The sequence below is a fragment of the Pistacia vera genome, unplaced genomic scaffold (assembly GCF_008641045.1).
Source record: "Pistacia vera cultivar Batoury unplaced genomic scaffold, PisVer_v2 Contig351, whole genome shotgun sequence".
In the NCBI taxonomy this organism is placed as follows: Eukaryota; Viridiplantae; Streptophyta; class Magnoliopsida; order Sapindales; family Anacardiaceae; genus Pistacia; species Pistacia vera.
Window position 1 is genome coordinate 1,074,574 of NW_022196170.1, and position 19,701 is coordinate 1,094,274.

Sequence of the window (19,701 nt, forward strand, 5' to 3'; positions counted from 1 at the left end):
TAAAATCTTCAAATAAAAAATCGGCAAAAATAAATTCATTAAATATAATTGAAATTGGTTTTCAAACTAATAGTATAATTAATAAATAAATAAAATAATTAATTTTTAAATTTGTAGTTTAGATGTCCAAATCTCTTGAAGCTGACGTGTCACCTCCTTTACACACTAACGTGAACTGTCACCAACAAGTTTACTTCAGCTTCAAGTCCAAAATTCCTCAGACGAAACAGATCCTATCCCTACTTCTCTTGTCTGTAATTTTCTCCTCTTTTTCCTTCATTTTCTTCCATTTTCTTGCTGCCAATCACCTCTTTCTTCGTTCAAGTTAAAGTTTTGATTAGTTTTAACTCATGTGGTTTCAGCAGTGAGCAAAGCCCATCAAGGATTGGAGTGTGAGTTGAACCGAGTAGTTTCACTTAAATTTTCCTTAACTTTCTTGAAGTTTCTCTCTCTCCAAACACCAGTTTCGTGATTTGGTTTCGAGATCTGACTGAATCTGAAACTTGGGTATTGAAGAGTAAGCAAAACCCGTCGAGGAATTCGTGTAAGTAACCTTCAAACAAAGCCCTTTCCCTTCAAATTTCTTACATTTTCTCTGTTGCCAAAAAGATAACTTTTTATTAGGGAAATTTGAAGATCTGATTAGGTTAGGGAATTGGCAATTTGAGATTAGGCAAATCCCATGAACGAATCAAATATAAGCACGGAGCCAATAGGCCAGAATTTGATAAAACTTATAAGCAACCTATGTTTCTCAGTCTTTGTATTCTCAGTTCTTATTTTTACAGTAATTGCTATCACATATCAGCCTCCAGATCCATGGCTTGAATCTGCGCCAGCTTTAACAAAGCTATTCACTCAAACTGAAAATGCTACTTTTAAGGATGACAAATCTATCCTCAAAACTGGTGAAGATTTGCCACTTGTTTTGGGCGCTGCTGCTTCACCTGTTAGTTCCATCACTGAAGCAGTGATTGAGAAATCTGAGAAAGAAATAAAGAATTTGACGGTCATGGCCGAATCGGAGTGTGAGGACTTGAAGGTAGTAAATTGTTCTAACCCGCGAGTGTTGATCGCGGTTGAGAGGTTTAACTTGAAGTATTTTAAGTCGATTGTGTTTCTGGAGTATAAAACTCCGGTTAATGGGTCGAAATCAAATGAGTGTGACGTGGCTTGGAGGTTTAGGAACAAGAAAGAGAAGTCTTGGAGGAGGTATAGGGATTTTAGGAGGTTTAGATTCGGAATTGGGGAGAATTGTACTTACAAAGTTGTGTATGCTAGTGGTTGGCATTCCGGTGTTAATGCCAGGAGGATGTTTAGGAATAGATTTAATACCACCAGGAGTGGTGTGAATGCCAAAGTTGCACCGACAATTCGTGATGATGAGATCAATGACACAATCCCGACTTTGGGATCAGAGATGAATTTTCGGAAAGGGAGGTACTTGTATTACTCGCGTGGAGGAGATTATTGTAAAGGAATGAATCAGTACATGTGGAGTTTCTTGTGTGGTTTGGGAGAGGCTATGTATTTGAATAGAACATTTGTAATGGATTTGAGTGTTTGCTTGTCAGCAACTTATAACCCGAGCAATAAGGATGAGGAGGGGAAGGATTTTCGATTCTATTTTGACTTTGAGCATCTTAAGGAGGTGGCATCGATTGTGGAGGAAGGTGAGTTTTTGAGGGATTGGAAGAAATGGGATCGGAGTCATAAGAGGAAAGTGCCAACTAAGAAAGTTGTTACACATAAGGTTACACCAATGCAACTTAGGAAAGATAAAAGCACAATTATTTGGAGGCAGTTTGATGCTCCAGAGCCGGAGAATTATTGGTATAGAGTGTGTGAAGGGCAAGCTGCAAAATACATTCAGAGGCCATGGCATGCATTGTGGAAATCCAAGAGATTGATGAATATAGTCACAGAGATCAGTGGGAAAATGGATTGGGATTTTGATGCGGTTCATGTGGTTCGAGGAGAAAAAGCCCAAAATAAGGAGCTCTGGCCCCATTTGGATTCTGATACATCACCTGATGCTCTCCTTGCAAAGCTGCAAGGAATGGTTCAACCTTGGAGACATCTGTATATTGCAACCAATGAACCATTTTATAATTACTTTGATAAATTAAGGTCTCAATACAAGGTTCATTTGCTTGATGACTACAAGGAACTGTGGAGTAATACAAGTGAGTGGTACAACGAGACCACATCTTTGAACAATGGACGACCAGTTGAGTTTGATGGATACATGAGAGTTGCTGTGGACACTGAAGTCTTTTACAGGGCAAAGACACGAGTGGAGACCTTTTATAATTTGACTAAAGACTGCAAGGATGGAGTTAATACCTGCTGATCAGGTTGGCGTCCGCTCTTGTTACCTTTAGCATAAAGAGATTCACATCTCAATAGTATGTTTTATTGTATCTTGATTCAATCATAGAACGGAAGTTTTGAGTTTACTTCAGGCTTGTTATTTCATTTGCAGTTCTTTCATTTTATTGATGATTGGTGATTCTTGTCGATCTGAAAGCCTGTATCTGTAACATAGATTCAACTTATATTGAGTTTCATTTTGTTCTTATTGTGATTCTTTCTAAAGTGGTCGAGTGTTCGTATCTGTTCTCTTTTCGTTTCTTCTTGTTATTTTGACTTGTGTATAAGATGATAATTTTTTAATTTAACAATGGACACTAGACAACCTAAATGGCTGATTCAAAGTATAAAAAGGAACCTGTTTCAATGTCCCTGAATGACTAGAAATTGAGTTTTGTGAACTACTTTGCGTTGTCATGAAACCAGTACCTGAAACTGCTTTGAAACACTCTTCTATCACTCGTGGACGATTGTTGATCCCTAAAGTCATTAGTAGCTGCCGATCTTAGTAATAGTTAAGGTCTCTCCACTGAGTAGTTTGCCTGTGTGGAAAATGGACAAGGTAACAAGATTGCAAAGAAGTCAACCTAGCAGACATAACTGCGGATTTTCATCTCACAAAGGAGGTCAGTTAACCAAAACCATTGGATAAAGCACTAAAATAAAATAAATCTCTGTTCTTGAAGATGCATTTGGCTGCCATAAATTTCTAGACTCTGATTTGTTGCTGGCAAACTCATGGTTCGAAAATATGCCTTTGCTGCCATATGTCTGTGGACTGTCATATTGCTGCATAACATAAAAGTTGATCTTTATTCTTTTCCTTGCTTTAATATTTTCTTTATCCTACAGAAAGCCCACACAGATTCATATTATGCACATAGAAACCTCCTCTTAGATCGCAAGTTTTAGCAAAACGTACCATTTCGTTCTTTTTCTCGTTTTGTTGCCAGGAGCTGCAAATTTTGCCTTCGTCTGTTACGGAGATAACCTTCTTTTTCTAATCTAGATTGATTCCCATGTTGGTTGTTAGTTATTTGGGTTCTGTATTGCGACTCAGAAGTATATTGTACATAATCTTTAAATTGTTTTGCTTTAATGTGTTTGATTACTCACCGGGCAGGCAACCGACTGAAACACTGAGGATTTAGTGCACCAGCATTTCCTTTCACGAGGTATGATTTCAACCAGAAGCAGGCAGCATCGTTGAGAAGCCTCATGTAGGGTTCGACATTGTTTTAAATCTGTGAATCACCGAGATGTAACATTCGATATCTATTTTGATTTTGGGCATCTGAAATTGCTTGAAGCTTAATTCTTTTACTTTGATGTTATCCCACTGTTTTTGCAATGTAAGTACACTTTTACATACTGAGCTCACTCACATTCCTCAGTTGCAAACATTTTGCTTAAACAAGTAGTAATTCTGCAAATTTGAAAACAATGTTTTCTGTATTACATGTATTATCCCTCTTTCAGCAGGCAATTAAATGCAAAGAGTCATCAGTAAATATTTCAGACAAAAAATAAGCCTATTTCCTTATGGGGGATCACAGAAATCAATCTTCTACAAATCTTCATCTCTATTTTCTTCTACATTCCAGCTTTGCTTTGAAGCCACTTGATTATGCACCGGTATATATTCCTGCAGGAACACAACAAGTGCAGTTTGTATCGATAATGTTTAAGATTACTAAAATATCATTACATGTTATCAGTAATGTTGCTGTCGGAGTTTCATTACCTCCATTTTTTGTATAAGCTCTCTGGCAGTTTTTGCAGAAATGATAATGTTCCTATCAGAAGAGTTGATGAATCCCTCTTCAACTCCTTTGTCAAAGAATCTCAGCAAGCAATCATAATATCCATCAATGTTTAAGACTCCCACCTGTTTTAGCAATCAAAATAAAAAGAGAAACATTTACAAGTGCTTTTGTTTACCAACACCTTTTTACAATAGAAAACTGACATTACTTGATGGGTGTTTTTACATGAAGTACTTCAAATGTTTCGTAAAATGAACTTTAGTAAGTTTTATCATACAAATAGTTTTAACTTTGGCAGTTATTGTATAAAGTCATTTTCAGATGTGGATTTCCTGAACTAAAAATGAATGACTAGTTGCCAACTTAATTTAATATAAAATGAAAGCCAACAGTCAGCCTACACTAAATATTTACTTTTCAAATTTTTTAATATAATATTGTAATATGAAGTGTCGAAGAGCCAACATTGTACAACCAAACTTTCTAATCAATTTATTGAAAACCAAGTTTTCTTATCGAAATCAAAATATGTGCAAGAAAGTCAAAAGTCAAATTATATATAATTGATACTAAATCTTCAAATTTAAATCGTACCTAATAACGTTATCGAATCCAGATTTTAATATAAATTATTTATTTTTAAATTATAAGAATTAGAATTGATAAGTATGACAAAAGAAAAACACCAAACAACGCACGTTAAAGCAAAAAGATTAGGTTTTAAATAAGAGGCTAAAAATGGTCATAAGTCCATTTCAAGGCATCCCTCTCAAAATTTTGAATGGTTGTAAATTTTTGGTGCCTGATTTTGATGGTTTGATTAAGAATTCAAAGTATGATTTAAGTGCATAAACTTAATTCGGAAAGTTATTAGAAACTAATGGTTTCCTATTAACATGACCCTAGACCTAGAGCTCTCTCTGTCTCTAATCATGTTATTAAGGGTAAATTATGAGGAGATTTTTAATAATTTTTACTAGTATATAAACATTTAACTAGCTATCATGGAATAAGTTTAATAAAAAAAATTACTATGTAATCAATAATATATGATTATGATTTTGTTTATTAGGTAATACATGAAGAGTTTAGACAATATATTTTTCATGTATGAAGAAAATAAATTAAAATTGATCCAGTAAAAGATGAAATCAAATGATCATATATATATTAATTATGATTAATCCATCATTAACATAGATTAAAACTTTCATAATTATCAAAACATAGTCTCAATAATCAGGACATAGCCACTAAGAGAGAGGGGAGGGGGGGCTCATGCCCCCATTGAGCTTGGAAAAAAATTTAATTATATCCTTCTATTTTGTGTTTTAACATTATCATCACTTCAATTTTATTTTATTTTTCTGAAATTGCAGATATATTTTAATTTTGTTTCTTCTTCTTCTTCTTTTTTTATTTTATTTTATTTTTATGTTAAATCTTCTATATATGATGATTCTCAAATTGATTTGTTCTTTTTTGAACTTATTTATCTTCATCTATCAAAATAATGATATGAATTGTTTAATTGTTTTTTAAACTATTAAATAAGATATATTTGTGGTTATAATAATTTTCTAAGAAGTAACCATAAAAGAAAATTTAGGGATTTATGGATAAATGATAATTTCATCCCACATATATTAATTTGAGATTGTTTTTCTATAAGCAAAGAGATTTTTGGGAAAACAAAAAATGCTCGAAAAATATGTTGATAACATATTTTATTATTTTACATAATGATACATATATAATATTTCTTTAATCAACACTCTAATTATTATTTTGAATTCCAAAAAACATTTTATTATCAATAAAACAAATAAAATAGTATAAATTCATTTTTCATATTAAGTTTTATTAACGAATTTTAATGTATTAAAAAATTAAAATTTTATTAATAATATATTAATTTTTTTGCTTTGAGTTGCCCCACTGATACAAAATCCTGGCTCCTTAACTGTCCATAATTGCTTTGCACTTGGCTCACCAGGACCTCTCTTTTATCTTAGAAAATTAGAGCTATTATAGCTAGAAAATAATTTACATACAATAAAAATTAATATAAAGTACATAAATTGGGACCTAGAAAAGATAAATTAATTAAATGCCCTATTCTTAATTTATTAGGGTCTAAGTTAAGGTTTTAATTTCGTACATCTTGCGTATGCAAATTTATTCAAGTCAATATATACTAATTAAGTTGCAAGTATACAGAATATTATCAATTAATTAATTAAGAAGCTAGTTATATATATATATACAATATAGGGTTGGGATACCATGATTTATTTAGATATTTAACTTTTCTTATTACCGTTGAATCAACAAAGATGAATCGTATACAAAAAAATATTGAAAAAAAAAAAAAAAAGATAAATGATGCACAAAGAGTGTCAAAAAATGAAGTCATAGTATCCTGATTCTGTAATATATAGATAAAATTACTTACAGGTTTATCGTGGATACCAAGTTGTGACCATGTAATTATCTCAAGTAATTCTTCCATGGTTCCATAACCTCCTTCATGAATAAAATAAGCAATTAAAAACATAGGTAGAAAAATTGAAAAAACAGTTGTGATTTAATTAATTATTATGATTAACGTATTATTATAAACTATATATTAATTAAATAGCATGTATTATAATGCATATATACCTGGAAGTGCAATGAAAGCATCAGCTCTACGAGCCATTTCTGCCTTTCTTTCGTGCATATCGGATACTACCATTACTTCTCCAACTGTTTGCCCTGATATCTGAAAACGAGGTCGTTTTAATTGTTATTAATTATGAACCGAAGAGAATGAGAAAGATGAAGATGATCATATACTATACGACGTATATAGTACATACCTCAATTGGAACAAGAGCTGTTGGAATAACTCTAGAGCCAAAACAAAACAAAATGAATCAAATCAGTACACAATGTTAATCACAAAAATAATCAAACTAATAATATCGAAAAGGGCGTTTTCGAGGATATTAAGATATTCCAGAGTTTTAACCTTCGAAAATAAGCATTTTTGTTGTAAAAGAAATTAATATATAAACTTAATTAGTGTTTATATACGCATATTACTTACCCAAGAACATGACACCCACCATCAAAAACTGTCTGAGAAACCAAACCCATCAGCCCTATACTCCCTCCTCCATAAACCAAATCCAGCTTTTTCTCAACCTGCAACATTTCATCTTTTTCGTTTACCCCCGAGGTAGAATTTCATGCAAAAGAGAGAGATGAAAAGAGAAACATATATGAATATACAAACCAGTTGTCTACCAAGATCAAGAGCGGCTTCACTGAAAATCTTTCGATTCCCAGAATTACTTCCACAAAAGACACAAACCCTTTTGAAATTACCCATGATTAATGAGCTACTGTTATAAAAATATACAAAGCTTAACTTGAGTTCAAATATACATACATACATAAACAGTTTTAAACCAAAGTCATCATCTTGAACAAGTCCTAGCTATACATATTTTAATATGAAGTCTTATAATAATATATATGTGTGGTGATGATGATGGTATTATATCTTTGCATGACACGTGAGACATGATTGTTTGATATGTGATTGTATGGCCCATAATACATGATTAATTTTGCTTTCCATTTACATAGATTATTCTTAATATAATTAAGTTTTTGCTTGGTGGGTGCACCAATAAGATCCACTGTTTATTTTCTTGGAATTTAGAGGAAGATTCATCTCCTCTCTTTTGTTTTTTGCAAATCTTTATCTGGCTTTTGTGTTTGGATGTTTACATTTCCTTTGAAGGTGGCTCAACAATACAAATATGCATGTTACTCATGTGTTATTTTATTCAACAATTTCATCATCTCCAAACCCCGATTCATTTAATTCTTATTACTAATTTAATTACAAGATTATTAAAATAGATTCAATTTTTAGTTCAACTTTGCAAAAAGCCTATTTATTTATACTTCTTTTATTAAAAATAAGCTTTACAAATACAAGTTGTTATTAATATAATATTTGATACATCACTTCCTATTTATATATAAATTAATAACTTAATCGTCATTTAATTGGATAATTACTATATTCTTTGAGATTAGGATAGCTAATTATCTCACTTGTTAGGTATACACTTTTTTCTTTTATTTATATATAAATTTTCTTGTACCTTCAAAGTTTATATATCAGATAATAGAGTAAACAACTTTTTCTCACCCCAGGTTTGCCTTGATGACATTTTTCCACTCAAAAAATTTTAAAATATCACTTTTCTGCCTAAAGTTTATATTCGGTTACTATCTAAAGCTGATTCCGGTAGTGAAAATTCTCTTCGTCACCACCATTTAAACCTTTGGTATCTCTCCATAAAACCCCTCTTACTCTAGCACTTGATTTCTCGCCAATTGTCAGTCACTGTAAAGCTAGAGTCTCCTATTCTTAGTTGATTTTCGACTGATTCTGACGACGAATATTCAATCGGTTAACACCATTCGATCCATCGGCCTCCACTCTACAAAACCCGTTTTACCTTGACTCTTGGTAGCTCGTCGAACGCCGGCTGAGAAAGTAAAGTATATTTTGGGTATTAATGAAATATAAACTTTGGGTGAGAAAGTGATATTTTAAAACTTTTTTTAGTAGAAAAGTGTCATTAAGAAAACCTTGGGTGAGAAAAAGTTGTCTACTCTCAAATAATAACAATAATATATAATAATAAACTCTCAAAATATAAAACAAAATTTCTACCAAAACGGGTGTCCTATAGCTTTTCTTACAACTCCTAACTTTTTTTTTTTTTTTTTCTGTATTATTATTGATGATTAAGTAAACTAATAGTATCTTAAAAGGAGTGATAATATTTATTATAATATGTGATTAGAAAGGGCAGACTAAGATTCTCCAATGCTAACAATATCTCTTAATTTAGCCTTTTCTATATGTTGGTATATATACTTGTAATTGATGCCCACTTAATTAAATTAACCTATGATGTAATCATGACTTTAGGGGTTTTTAATTAATTAATTAAAAATTTACAAAAATTGGGTTTGATTAATTAAGCATGCTTAAACATGATGATGATGTAGGGGCCACACTAATTAATCCCACCATTCATTCTCTATTCAAACTTCTCATGCTTTATTAAGTTGCTTAATTAAATGATTAGTTTATTGATTAATTAACTTGGACAAAAAATCAGGTTACCTTGCTGTTGGTCAGATTCAAATAACATATTACACTAATTTGATTACACCAAAAGATCATCTCTTGTGATGTCCGTAATTAATGTGACATAATTAATTGGGAGAATGACATTTTCCCACCCAAGGTTTGGTGAAGTTACACTTTCCCACCCATCAAGTTTCAAAATGACACTTTCCCACCCTTCGTCAAGTTCTGTTAATATTTGACTGAAAAGACGAAAATACTTTTAAATATTTGACTTTATAATTTTTTTATTTTTAAATTAGCCAAAAAGTAAGATATTAAAAAGTAAAAAAAGAAAAGAAAATAGTTAACCCTAACTAAAAAGTTAAGAGTACTGTTATGAAATTGTTTAAAGTTAAATGACCTTAATATTTATTTATAATGTCATAAAATATCTCATCACTGTTATTCAATAATCTATTAATGTAATGTTTTTCATTTTCACTAATTAACATATACAATCTTAATAGTTAATATTCTTAATTAATTAAATAAATAAAGGAAAAAATGTATCTTTACACTTGAGTAAAGACTTTGACTTAACTAAATTTTAATTTATAATAAACTAATTAAGAAATAAAATATTTAAAGGTATTTTTATCTTTTAGTCAAATATTAATAGAAAATACTAACAGAACCTGACGAATGGTGAGAAAGTGTCATTTCGCCAAACATTGGGTGGGAAAATGTCGTTCTCCCTAATTAATTGCATGTATAACATCTTTTATACAAATGGGTTGCTTTTATTTATTTCAGTTTAATTCTAATTGAACACAGTTTCGATAGGTCCTCCCCTTTTCTCCATGTTTTTCTATGGATAAATTATGTACATGAACACTCATATCTATTTATTAATTTTCAGAAGTTTAAAGAACTTGAATCAAAATTCTGTCTTTGTATTAAATGCAATTCTACTTCAAGAGCCCTTATGCCTTGACTATCATTTGTTCTTACTTACGTTTTTTTTTTTTCTTTTAATTCGCATGTTAAATTTCCATTTAACTTAAGAATTTAAGCTAATAAATAAGATATTTAGATCGAAGGGAGAACGACTTATATATACCCAAAGTTTGCTGTATAGATAAAGTGATACCCAAAAGGTTTGGAAATGACAAACACTCACTTTCTGTCATGTTCTGTTAGAAATTTTCATCTGCTAAAAGAAAAAAAATGGTGAAAAGACTGGAATACCCACCGATCTCAATTCCCAACGTGCGCCAGCAAGGGCCAGTGTCACTGTTTATCACCGAACTTTGCAGAAAAATGCTAAATCTGGTCAAAAAATCGATTGATGACGCAAGAAGGTTGTGCAAACGGGCTTGGGGTGAAAATGGATACGAAGAAAAAGATTTAAAATTTAAAAATTTTGTGACTGTAGATGAAATTACTATACTGTCTTTTAGCAGATAAAAATCCCTAACAGAATATAACAGAAAGTATTTGTTTGTTATTTCCAAACCTTTTGAGTATCAATCTGTCTTTATGCCGAACTTTGGATAGGTGGAAGTCTTTCGGCCTAGATCGAAATAGGGTATACACAAATATGCCACAACGTAACATTATCGCGTTCAAATAGCATCGTTACAACGAGGGGTTCTCAATGAGTTTATAACCTTTTTATTTGTGTTGTTGTAGAAAAACGACGATGCAAATTGACATTATTGAGACACAATATTTATGTCGAGGAAGGAAAAAATTATAGTAACTTGTAAAATCACATAAATAAGCAAGTAAATACCAAAAGTCATGTACCGGAGGCTGTAAGGCATGATAGGTATAGAAGGGTTGACATCTACACCTATGGAGATCTATGAGAAATTAATCAAAAGTGTTAAACATAATTAGGTAGGTTTAATTAATCATTAAAACTATACAGAAATGTGAACATTAAAGTAGTAGTTTTTGATTTCCAGTTAAGTTTGAAGTGTCAACATTATAAAATTAATTGCAAATGGCGGTGACAAGTGACCAGCTTCTTTACCACCTATACCTAATATGGAAGATATTTAGACTTTAGATTATTTATTTTAAAGAATAGCTTTTTATATAAATAAAAAGTATCTTCATTAATTTTTAAATATAAAAAATAAAATTTTTAGTCAAATTCAATAAACTTTTTAAATTTAACGAAGATGTTTTTTATTTTTTTAGAAAAAAAGACTTAATAGGAGAGAGAATAAATAAATAAAATACATAAAAACTTGTAGTTTATTAATTAAAATTAGAATAAAGAGTAAAATTTGACTCTTTAATTTATATTTAAAGGATAAAAAGTCTGTTGGACTCTTGTTTTTATGGATAGATTCTTCATAATAAAAAAGTTTGTGTCATATAAAGAGTCATTTAGAGATGCTCTTAATAGCATAGCCACTCTTTACTTAATTTGTGTGTTAATCTAATCAAACGGGATATTACAATGCCAAAAGGTGTAGAAAATAAAGGAAAATGACAAAATATAATTAGACAATGCTCTAAGCTTATGTACTAACCTCTTCATTATAATATGATAATGTCATGCATGCGCACCGGCAACGTTCACACACAATTATTGTCACAAAATTGGTGAAAAATTTCTTAATTATGGACTAATATGAATTATATTTTAATTTAATCAAACCAAATAAACACATGGTCCAATAACATATTCTAATAAATTTTGTGGTCTTTTAATTTTTTTTTTTAATCCTTATACATTTCATTTCATATTTAATTGATCTGATTTATGACGATGTAAGTGCGGGTTGCGAAACTTATTTAACTTTGTAATGGAAATGTCCAATAAATTATTATTAAAAGGGTTGGGTCCCCTTTCCAAACGCACGACATATTAACCTCATTCTAAAATATCGTAATTTTGCATGTTATTAGAGAGGAAGACAAGTCTCCACGATCAACAATCGATCAATTCCAGATTTCAAACAAGCTTTCTGCACCGAACTTACTCAATAATTTATGTTTGATTGAAATTGCATGAATTAAATTTATGCTTTTGATCTTACAAAAATGTCCTACGATTTGTGATTCATGTGTTCACAAATTACTTAACATGAATATTTAAGTCTGAAATTAACATTAGAGATCTGTTGATTAAGGATTCGAGCGAAATTTTGTCTCATTAATTGCTAAGGGGGATGAGCGAGACAATTATTTATTATTTTTCACAAGATATATAAACAATGGAAACTTAGTTTGATATCAACGAAGGTTAATGAAATGTGATCAGAGTGAATAAAATCAAGAAAATATATACATTTAACCAGCCTTAGCAGTAATCTCGAGTGAAACGCTACCTTTATAAATCAAGGGTTGCCATTTTCAGAGAGGAAAAACATGAAATTGTGGCGACAAAGAATTGAAGCGAAAACTGCAAAAGGATCAGATAACCGTGAGAACACTAGCTGGAGACATAAGATCAGGAGGTAACCGTGGGAACACTAGCTGGAGACATAAGATCAGGAGGTAACCTTGGGAACACTAGCTGGAGCCATAGCATGGCGTGCCACAAATGATTCAACCAGCGGGTTGACAAGATGGGGTGCTTCGTCCTTCATTCAATCAACAGATAAATGTAATAAGAAGATAATAATACTTTGCGAAAAATCATATATATACTTGCCAAGATATGGTTTCTGAATTGACAGTATATAATCCAAATTTCAGTTGGTGTAAGCAAAACTTGTTAAAGACGCTTACGAGGTTTAAGCATTCTCAAACCTCTTGCAAATGGCTGCATTTTATACAAACTTCATAGATAAATTAACAAAGAAACTGAATAATTCTTTTCCTCCACATATGAAAAACACCAGATTACAGCCCCTAAATATTGGCAAGAGAGCAAGAGAAAAAAACCTGAGGGCAGTGACCGACGTCAGGAAGGACAATAAAGTCTTCTACTGTATCGAAATTCCCATAGGCTCTTCCAAGCTCAATGGGCTCCCACGGATCCTTGTCACCCCATGCTATCAAAACTGGACACTGCGAACGAGGAAAACAAAGCAAAAATGAAGAGCAAATTTATAGTCAAGAGCAACATTTGATCAGCAGGAATCGTGATTAGCATATTTAGCTTCAGTTTGCAGAAACTGACCTTCACTTGAGGCAGAAGTTCCTCGGGAAGAGGGCCTCCCGAGTAACAGATGAATTCAAGGAATACATTTGCAGCACCAGGCTCAAGTCCTGGCTGTAGGATCTTCTGAACTAGTTCCTCTGTCACTTGGGAAGTGTCGTTATAACACTGAAATGCAATACATCATAAACAGTCAACAGAGACAAGGGAAAGGCTGCACTAAATTCTCTTTTCTTTTCAGGCAAATGCCAAGGAACTGCTTATGGTCCGTATTAAATATCCAGTCTTACTACATAAGTTTGTTACTTCTACAACCAGTACTGATGCGAAAGGTTGGGAAATTTGTGTGAAAAGTCAAGTGTCACTAAGAGCCTATGAAAACTTTGAACAACTTTTGTTATGTGTCGAAAGAAAAATATTTATGTACAATTACCTGACAAAGAATACTTCTGATGGAATCTGGTGTAGCAACTGATTTGAAGAAAAGTTTCCCCACAGGAGTATTCCTATGACAACAGCATGACTAACTTAAATCTGACAAGTGCAGCTTTAAAAACCTTAAATATCAACAGGCAGAAATCATCTCAATTTCACCTCAGCAAGTTCTGAAATGATCTGATCAAAGGCATTCCAAACCAAGGCTGCTTTTTAATATGAAGCATACGCAGAGATATATTCAATAAGATCATTCCCTTGCAGATCTCTGGCTCCATGACTGCGGCTTGGAGTCCAACTAGTCCTACACGAAGACACAAAAAAATATTTAATATAAATCTTGATGAATTATAATTCCTTCAAATTTTAAGAAAATGCAAACATTCTGAAGTTTAGTTTTGGCATCATGATGAGAAGAGAAGAGAATTTCTATGTTATTGTAACGTGGATGTCAGCATGCTAAGATAATCCAAGTGAATAAGTAACAACTGCTATTTTTGTTTTTATTTGTTGTATGACTTACTAAGAGATCAATTAAGCAACAACAAACATAAAAGCTGATTAATCTCGAATAATGTAGAACATTGAGAAGGAGATGATCACCTCCAATTGAATTGCATATAAAAAATGCTTGATCTTTGACAACTTCTGTACAGAAATCGTTCAGCTGGGTGCCCCACGTCTCAAATGTATAAAAAGGTTGGTCACCAAAATCATGAGGATTAGGTTTGTCCGAGTATCCATAACCAATAAGATCAATTGAATATACTCTATGAGATTTAGCAAGAACTGGGATATTTTTCCTCCAATGGTCACTGCAGATTAATAACAGTAAAGGATTAAAACATACGGATGCAGCCACATTAGTTCAGTAACCAAAAAAAAAAAGTCAAAAAGACAACAAATTTTTTTTTTTTTGAAGATCACTTGATTTTTACTAGTTAGCATCTCAATTCTCACAAACAGGCACTTCTGTTACTGCATTTTAATCCTATATTCCGGCAACATGCTTGGAAGAAAATATGTTTTGTACTAATAACTAAAACAAGCCCCAGGTACCACGCAAGGACTGTATTTCATTTCAAAATGCAGCAACTTGGCAAATATGACTTGATGGTGGAAACAAAATCATTATAAGACAGAGCAATGGTTCTTCAAGATAACATGTAGTGGATCTGTCAGTCGTTTTCATCTCTAAGAATGAGTGATTTATGGTTTTCCGAGAGCTAGTTTGTGATAAAGCTACCCTTTTTGATATTGAATACTATCCTTGTTATTGAATCATGGATTATTTATCACTTAAATCTCCCCAGGTATAGTGATATTTACCGAATCACCGCTTGCTGTCTAATTCTAAGGTTCTTAAGTTAATTTGTACTGGTGACGGACCATGTTCATGAAATGTGCTAACATGAATAACCCCACAACTATAATACAGAACATTGTCAAAGACATACCATTGCTTCTCCACACATAATTCAAAACCGAAACCAATGCAAATGATTTGTGGAACATCACAGTTTAAAAGAATCATTGATACTAAGATGCTATCTACTAAGAAGAAAATTTACAACTAAATAATATCAATCCATGTTCCACAGATTCAAACTTCCGTAAATCTTAACAAACTTTAAGAAATTGATCATTTAATTTTCAGAGGGATAACTATTATAAAAGTAGGATTGTAGAATTATCAGAGAAGTCTGCAAAAATTCATCCGACTTCCATGTCGATCTACATTAAACAATCAAAAAAAGAAAAGGCGGTATATGCAAGTCCCAACAACACAAACACGAATATACGCCAAGCATGACAATATAGAGCAATCTGCATTTGATACCTATAACAATTAGTTGTCTGCTAATGAGAAGCGAAATATCAACGATGTAGACCTGTTTGCTCCAAATCCATGAACTAGAACTAAAGCAGGGCCATTGCTTCCGGAACACTGATAGCGAATCGAATAACCCCTCCAATTCCACGCACTACAACGCACAAAAACTTAACATCACAAGTCAAGAAAAGGCTAATTCATCAAAATTATCCATCCCTTCAACAAAAACAAGCATCAGCAACTACCAATTAAAGAACTTGATTTTCCTAAATTTATAAAATCCTGTTAAGGAAAGGACTAATAACTTCCTTTTTCTTACACCTTATTAATTAATGAGGCAGAGCTTAAACAACAACTACTAAAATCATATGTAATTTTCATTTTGCCCTTTTCAAATATAGGCCCCTTCCCATGCAAAAAAATACTGAACAAGAAAAAGCCCCTCAAAATTGACAACTATATGAATCTTAAACGAATTTATCAACTAATTTAAACAATAAAATTTATGAAAACAGCAAGAAACTAAAAACGAAAATAATGGATTACCAGCTTTTCACTAGATCATTGGAGCTGGTGTTAGGGAGACTCTTGTCTTCTACTTGTTCATCAACAGAAGACTCATTACTCAAAGAACATGAAACAAACCCATGTGGCTTAAACCCTGAAAATCTTTTCGAACTCGAGGAAATTGTGTGAGAAATGGTGAGTTTATGCAAAAGGGTGTGGCCAAAATGGAGAGAAGATGAAGAGATTGAGTTGATGGTTCTTGTATGCAATGAGTGAAGTGGAGAGTTGAGGTTTGGTAAAGGTTTCGGAAGTGTTGCAGAAGTAGTGGCAATTGCCATAGCTCGATTTCTCAGAGTTGGAATGGAGGGGGAGAGTGACACAGAGAGATTTCAAGTGGGTAGAAACAGTTGAGATGTTCTATGTTCGGTCTTTCTCCACGTAGACAACTCATGTTTGTGATCTTTAAAATCGTGTTCAATCGGGTCCCTGTAGTTTTTAAAAATTGCAAAATTTGGCCCTTGATTTTGCAAATGATCTGATCACCTCTCTTACCGTTAGTTTTTCTGTTAAAATAACTTTTTACTATTTTTACTTATATAATGACCAAATCACCCCTAAAAATAAGTTTCTACAAAATTAAGAAAAATACTTAATTGTTTTAAAAAAAAATTAACTTGACATCCAAAATTTAATGAAATTACCTAAAACATAAGAATTTTTTGAATAATTAAATAACCCAAAAAATAAATAAATTTCAAGAAAATTTTTAACTTGATATGGTTTTGATTATTTTTTCTAAATTGTTTTAGGAATATTTATTCTTTTAATTTTTTATGAATTTAATATAATTTTAAGGTTTTTTGGTATTTTAAAAAAATTAAAAATTTTTAGGTTTTTCTTTTGAATTTTTAAAAAAGTTTTATTTTAAGGATCAAATTATCGTTTAGTGGTCAAAATTGGTCAACATAAGTTTTAACGGAAAAACCTAACGGTAGGGGAGATGGTTGGATAATTCACATAATAAAGGGACCAACTTAAATTTCGACCACAGCTATAAAATCCGTAATATTCCGTATTAAGTTCCAATGTTCCCTGGGTGTTAGAAAATTATAGAAAAGATTTACAATTTTTTTAAAATTTTAGACATTTTAGATTTTATTAATTATATTAAACTAGACATAAGCCCGCGCTGCGTAGGAATATTTATTCAATGTTTTTGAAATAGATTGTAAACAAATTTATTCCAACAAAATTAACTAATTAGATTAAGACATAATAAGTGTTAAATTATATAAATTTTAAAGTAAATATAAATTGTATATATATACAAAGTTATGTTAAGATAAAATTAACAATTGTACCTGTATAATTATTAATATCAATTATAGGTAGATGTTATTAAATCATTCATCCAACTTGAGAAGATTACCTGAATATTATATGGTCTAATTATATTTTCAAGATCATCATATTGTACAATTGATATTATTTTTGAAGACATGTTTTTGATATTCGATGTCAGTATTTTGTAGTGAATCATGTATAAATTATGATATTTAATATCACTTGAATATTATCAAGGTAAACTATTTAAACTCAAAATTTATCTTGACCTTCTGCAATTTCTGTAACTTATATTCATTTTTAAGTTGTGTTGTGCGGGTATATTTATTATATTTTTTCTTTACATTATTATTGGTTTTTGTGTTTTAAATATAAATTTTCTATATTGAAGTTCATTTTATATTAAATTGATAATTAAAAAATCAATAAATAAAATATCCATAAATTGAACTCAAAGTTTATATCATCATGGTTCTTCTCAAATATGTTATCATTTGACATTTGCTACCAAAGTTTAAAACTTTGTCAAGAGAAGCAAAAAAATTTACAGGATAACCCACTGAGTATTATTGATAAGTCTATAAATTAATCAAAGAAAGAGAAACTTTATTGAAAAATGTGAACTTTTAAGTAAGAGACTTGCAAAGCCAAAGGAAAAAATTGATTTTGATTGTTGAGAAGAGAAAATGAATTATTTTTATTATCATTATTTTAGAAATAAAAAAAAATTAAGAATATTGATAAGAGAACTCACATAGAAAGCAACAACAACTCCAATAGTATAATCTGAATGCAACTTAATTGAAGCATTGAAGAAGCCATGAAGATAAAGATCTTGTGACACAAATCAATTTGCTGCAATTAGAATTGATCACCACCTAGAGCAAAAAAAACATTTGATGATAGCATCCTAAAGAAAGACGATAATTGTAAAACCCACAAATCAAACAATAAAATCAATCCAAAAATCAACAAAAAGAGATAAAACAAATATAATTAAAACTACATATCAATATTTGTTTTCCTTTGTCATCACTAAAATTGAATTTGTTTTATGTATGTGATGATAAAATGAATGATTCGGAAGCAAGTCTATAGTTATCCTAATTCATCATATAATATATCAAATTAAAGCTCTATCCTTCTAGTTTCCAAATATTCAAATTGCTCATCAATTGGATTTTAATTGAGCAAGTTATGGCTAATTTATTGTTGACTGTTAAGTGAAAATCGAGAAACAGGGGAAACCGAAATATGTGTGATGATAAAAGGAATCATTCGACAGTGGGGCTACAGTTATCCAACTTAAGAATATGATATATTAAATTAAAGCTATGTCTATCTAGTTTCTAAAGGTTCAAACCTCTCATCAATTGGATTTTTACTGAGCAAGTTATGGTCAATTTATTATTGACTGTTCAGTGGAAACCAAAATGTGTATGATGATAAAAAGAACAGTTTGGCAGTAGAGCTAAAGTTATCCAAATTAAGCGTATAATATATCAAATCAAAGCTCTATCTATCTAGTTTCTAAATATTAAAACCTCTTATCAATTGGATATTTATTGAGAACGTTATGATCAATTTACTACCAACTATTCAATGGAAATTGAAATGTTTGTGATGATGAAAGGAATTGTTTGACAGTGGGCCTACAGTTATCCAAATTAAGCGTATAATATATCAAATTAAAGCCCTGTCTGTCTAGTTTCTAAAGATTCAAACCTATCATCAATTAGAGTTTTATTGAGAAGGATATGATCAATTTACTACTAATTGTTTAGTGGAAACCTAAATGTGTATGATGATAAAATGAATGGTTTACTAAAGCTACATGGTTTAGCATCAAACATAAGTTGATATTTGTTAAATAAATGAAATTAGTTATTCAGCAACAAATTCTTTTCATGATATATATATGTAACATAAAAGATATCATCAAAAAGAGATAGAACAGTTACAATTAAGACTATATATCAATATTTGTTTTCCTTTAAGGATAATAATAATGGTTCGACATATTATAAATGATTTACTAAAACTACATTATTTGGCAACAAACATCAGATGATATTTGTGATACAAATAAAATTTGTTATATTCAGCAACAACCTATTTTCGATATATGTATGTAACATAAAAAAATATTAACAAAAAGAGATAGAACAAATAC

General features: G+C 31.1%; 3 protein-coding genes across 4 annotated transcripts; 1 reads left to right on the forward strand and 2 right to left on the reverse strand.

The window, feature by feature from the left end:
• Positions 1-204: 204 nt before the first annotated feature.
• On the forward strand, positions 205-2,579 carry LOC116139527. Its single transcript, XM_031425192.1, has one exon. It carries the CDS (start codon positions 683-685, stop codon positions 2,351-2,353), a length of 1,671 nt encoding a protein of 556 aa, XP_031281052.1. The 5' UTR covers positions 205-682; the 3' UTR covers positions 2,354-2,579.
• Positions 2,580-3,682: 1,103 nt separating this feature from the next.
• Positions 3,683-7,579, reverse strand: LOC116139458 (cytokinin riboside 5'-monophosphate phosphoribohydrolase LOG8-like). 2 transcript variants are annotated; one of them, XM_031425125.1, is made up of 7 exons: positions 7,420-7,579; positions 7,231-7,328; positions 7,001-7,031; positions 6,804-6,903; positions 6,595-6,665; positions 4,118-4,261; positions 3,683-4,018 (listed from the first exon to the last, which is right to left on the reverse strand). In XM_031425125.1, exons 1-7 carry the CDS (start codon positions 7,513-7,515, stop codon positions 3,941-3,943), a joined length of 618 nt encoding a protein of 205 aa, XP_031280985.1. In that variant the 5' UTR covers positions 7,516-7,579; the 3' UTR covers positions 3,683-3,940. The 2 variants fall into 2 exon arrangements, with proteins under 2 accessions (XP_031280985.1, XP_031280986.1); XM_031425126.1 differs by having other exon boundaries at positions 7,431-7,539.
• A 4,992-nt stretch (positions 7,580-12,571) lies between these two features.
• Positions 12,572-16,591, reverse strand: LOC116139515 (uncharacterized hydrolase YugF). The gene is made up of 9 exons (XM_031425177.1): positions 16,224-16,591; positions 15,736-15,828; positions 14,447-14,658; positions 14,003-14,147; positions 13,842-13,914; positions 13,430-13,576; positions 13,192-13,317; positions 12,807-12,887; positions 12,572-12,706 (listed from the first exon to the last, which is right to left on the reverse strand). The coding sequence occupies exons 1-9, from the start codon at positions 16,520-16,522 to the stop codon at positions 12,635-12,637; spliced, it is 1,248 nt and encodes a 415-aa protein (XP_031281037.1). The 5' UTR covers positions 16,523-16,591; the 3' UTR covers positions 12,572-12,634.
• Positions 16,592-19,701: the final 3,110 nt, after the last annotated feature.